General features: G+C 42.8%; 1 protein-coding gene across 1 annotated transcript; it reads right to left on the bottom strand.

Moving 5' to 3' along the window:
* Positions 1 to 315: 315 nt before the first annotated feature.
* LOC147241639 (histone H3.X-like) lies at positions 316 to 1,076 on the bottom strand. Its single transcript, XM_086191113.1, has 3 exons — positions 817 to 1,076; positions 606 to 723; positions 316 to 510 (listed from the first exon to the last, which is right to left on the bottom strand). Exons 1-3 carry the CDS (start codon positions 894 to 896, stop codon positions 373 to 375), a joined length of 336 nt encoding a protein of 111 aa, XP_086047239.1. The 5' UTR covers positions 897 to 1,076; the 3' UTR covers positions 316 to 372.
* Positions 1,077 to 4,167: the final 3,091 nt, after the last annotated feature.

The raw sequence follows: 4,167 nt of genomic DNA, 5'->3' as shown, positions 1-4,167 counted from the left end.
TCACATACAGACAGTAGTTTACTGTATTCAGTGGTTAGACCAGTGCTGTGCTTCTTTTTTTGATGAACACGGGCTGTGCAATGTCACAAAACTTTTCTGACTAATCTTATTTTGGTCTCGTAATTCTCTTTCTCGTCTCAGGGTTCTGACCATATTGATGGACTTTTTTGACATCACCAGAGTCCTGGCTCTGGCCCTCCTGAATGGAATCTATTGACAGATTATAAACCTACTCCAACCAATGCGTCCCACCCCACCACAGGCCTGGTGGCAAGAGTACACATTTATTACTCAAGCACAAATAAAGAAGAACAGACTCTTAAATGTATGCAAAAGTATTACGTATGATGTCTTTTTTGTTAAACTTTATTTTCAAGCAGCCATGGATGATTTCTCCCGAATCCTCCAGGCCAGCTTCATGTCCTTAGAAAGGACGATCAGCCTCTTCCCATGTGTGGCACACAGGATGCTGTCCTCAAAGAGGTCTGCCAGGTATGCCTCACTGGCTTCCTAGAATGGTGCAAAAAAAAAAACCCAAACAAGTTATACTTCTTATTACTACAATAGTCAACTCAGAACCACAACACAGTTAAAGCTCTCCTCACCTGCAGAACTCCAATAGCAGCACACTGGAAGAGCAGATCAGGGTTTATATCCCTGGTGAGTTCCCCGACAAGCTTCTGGAAAAGCAGCTTGTTGGTGATCAGATCTGCCGTCACAGGCCTACAACCAATCAAACGACATGTTGCCTCATGAAGATCCCGACCCCAGTTGAGAAATCGGCTGAAGGAAAACAAAACTCTCGGACGGTTGTACCTGTATGGGTGAGCTCTCTTCACTCCTTCTGCTTTGCTGACGCGCCGCTTCACGTGAGGATTCTGCTTACGACGAGCCATAAGCGTTGAAGGCTGTTGTTAGTAAAAAATGCTTGAGGTTGTCTTTTCAGTTGTTGTTGTTAAGTGAACTTGGGTCTTTGAAATGCACTAAATGAAGCCAAAATATTATTAATATTGTCTTGATGGAGAATGCAAGCCAGAAGCCAGAGGGTTGAAGTGTGTTTGAGTGTGCTGTTATTGTGTCGTATATCGTATTTGTTCATTCTGAGATCAAAAACAACCCTGAGATCAAAACCAGAATTCTGTGCACGGAGAAATTCATCAGTGGTCATTGTGACTTTGATCTCCGAATGACATCTTTGATCTCAGTGTTTGATATCTGAGTGCTTTGATCACTTCTGTCTCTGACACACACACACACACACACACACACACACACACACACACACACACACACATACAATCATTGTAACTATTCTGGTGAGTGCTGCAAGTAACATTAGCATACAAAAATCATGCCACACCAATACATCATTGCAACTGATATATTAGCATCAGTATGTTGTCCAGTATTTGCTGATATGAGCACTGGAGTGAGACGAGAAAGTATACACCTGAGTTCAACATGGATCTTACTGACTGAAGTTTTGCTTATGTGCCTTCTTGCACCTCCTAGTGGACACAGGAAGTGACATCTGCATCACTGTGCATGCTCCTTTATCCAAGATTCAAATATCATCAGGTTTCACACTCTTGTACTCCAGGACAGTCGCACACTGCTGCTCAAGTTCTGCTCATCGCTGCTTGTAGTTTTAATTATAGGACCTGGCTGGAATTTTGCTTTTATTTATAAGAGGTATTCGCTCTTTGAATGCTTTCTAATGTCACATAGTTTGTGTGAGATTGAGTTGAATGACAATTCTTTACAATTCAATCACTTTACTTGAAGGACTGACTGTCAGTGCTGCTAAAGGAAATGAAAGGAGTCCAATTGCTTTAGAAAATAATGACGTTACAAAAAAGGAGAAAATAAAAAAAGGAAAAAAACAGAATCGTGCCTCTCCCAGGCTATAATCAAAGTAAAAAGAAAAAAAAAATTAGCTCACGCTCTGGTGATCTGTTAGGTCTTCACATCATGCTCAAGTGGAAGGAGGGCAAAAGGAACATCTAAACGTGATAGCCGTTTCTGAGTTTTATTCCTCAGTCAGGGCCAGATGGCATCAACCTCCTCGTCTCTCGTCTGTGTGTAAACAACTGTTCACAGCTTGGCCCTGCTACCTTGAATTCAATTCTGTAGAGCAATAGCAAGAGTGCAAAGATTCCTGTAATCACATCTTCTTCCCTGCAATTGAAACACACTGAGCAAAGGGCAACGAAGGATTCTACTGTGAAAAAAAACAACCAAAACAAGCTGAATAAAGATTGTCATAGGCCAAGTGTGTTATTTGAAGCTGGGTTCTGCAATGTCATCTTTTTTGTTTTTCTTGTGCTCTTTCTAAAAGATGTGTTTAAAGCAGCTGGTTTTCTCAGGGAAATGGACTCAGACACATATGCACGCACACGCATACACACACACACACACAAGCACACACACACACACACACACACACAAGCACACACACACACACACTCACACACACACACACTCACACACACACACACAAAGGTCATGCAGAAGATCCAGAGTCACTCTAGTCAGCCAGAGTCATTTCTAATCAGCCAGAGTCGTTCTCAGCATCCCATCTTCTTTTTTTTCTGTTTATTTTGAATGTCTTTATCTCCAGACGCCAGGTTTCCAAATGGAAATAAAAAAGGCCCTTAGTTTCTGAGTTCAGGCCAAATACCAAGGGAAGGTAAAATAGAGTGAAAGCATATTACTGTGAAGAGTTCCATGGATACATAAAAAAGGGAAAAGAAATCATCCATCTCATTTCCCTGTCGAGGGGCCTCTATGAATTTTCTGAATGATGCTGGAAGCAGATTCCCTCCCTTCAATCCACCCACTGTGAATGTGCTCTGATGACGGCCATAATAGGAGGGGCGGGATCTGAAAGCCATCAAATCCTCTGGAGTGCATTGATAAGGAGCTGGTAGTTTGCAGGAGTGTGTGTGTGTGTGTGTGTGTGTGTGTGTGTGTGTGTGTGTGTGTGCGCGCGTGTGTGTGTGTGTGTGTGTGCGCGTGCGTGTGTGCGCACACAAACGTGTCAGTGCATATTTGTGATGGACACACATTTTAAATAAATGAGATGGCCAAAGTATAAGCAACAGCTCCAATTTGACCATTAAAATAAATCAGCAGCTGAATTTTAGAACCCTAATGAAGGGAGGAGATGTTACAATCATGTTTTGTTTTTTTAAAAGGAACATGACAACTTTTGGGAAATGTGTATTTTTCCATCCTCCCAAGAACTGGACAAGAAGATGGACACCCTTCTGTCCTCTGCGTGTGCATTAAGAGGGAGATCTTCTTCTCCACACTGACTGATGTAACCGTCGCCAAGACCCTCATCCATGTCTTCATCACCATCTTCCAGACAACTGGAATGGCAGTGGTGCACAGTAAATCCCTGGACAGGCTCCAGTATGTCCAGAACTCAGGTCCTCCAATCCTGCATCTTCTACAAATCCCTTTATTCCCTTGCTCCCAAGTCTGGCACCAACCTTCAGTGCCTCTGACACAGGTCTGCTCTTCACCTTCTGCACCAGCTGGTGAATCTTTGAGAACAGGGCCTGGGACTCTGACCCCACAGTGATTCAGACTGCCCCGTCCTTCGACATCTTCAAATCTGCCATCAAACCCCATCTGTTCACTGAGACCTTTGGTCTGTGGTTAGTTTTGTATCGTTTCCGTCTTGGTCTTCTCATTTTAACCATGTTAAGGGTCCTTGGGTGCTTGGAAAGGTGCAATATAAATGCATTTTATCATTTCCGCTGTTATCATTATTATTGTTATTATTATTATTAGGGAGATGAGACCCACAGAGACCTGTGGAGCGCTAGTTAGCTTAGCTCAGTGTATCATAGTGAATGGGAAGTGTTAGCCTTGGAGAGAGCAGAGAAGGGTGTCTCCCTGTCTTGCTCTGAGGATAGCGACTAACATATTTGTCAAAAATGGTCAAGATCCTTTAAATGCCAACCTATAAATAACTGAATAATCACAGACAAGAATGGAAATCTTTAGTTTTCAATGAGGGTGTTGGAGACTAACAGAGGAATGGTTAGCTTAGCACAATGAAGGGTAGTGGATGGGAAGTGTTAGCGTGGAAGAGAAATAAGTGTATTTCTCAGAAACATGTCGCGATCCTTTTGACTCCATCCCGTTTTCTGGCCC

The sequence above is a fragment of the Aulostomus chinensis genome, chromosome 21, assembly GCF_037954235.1.
Source record: "Aulostomus chinensis isolate RoL2024-O1b breed Wild chromosome 21, RoL_Achi_v1.0, whole genome shotgun sequence".
Taxonomy (NCBI): Eukaryota; Metazoa; Chordata; class Actinopteri; order Syngnathiformes; family Aulostomidae; genus Aulostomus; species Aulostomus chinensis.
The sequence above is the reverse complement of the archived record's forward strand: the minus strand, read 5'-3'. Positions and strand labels throughout refer to the sequence as shown.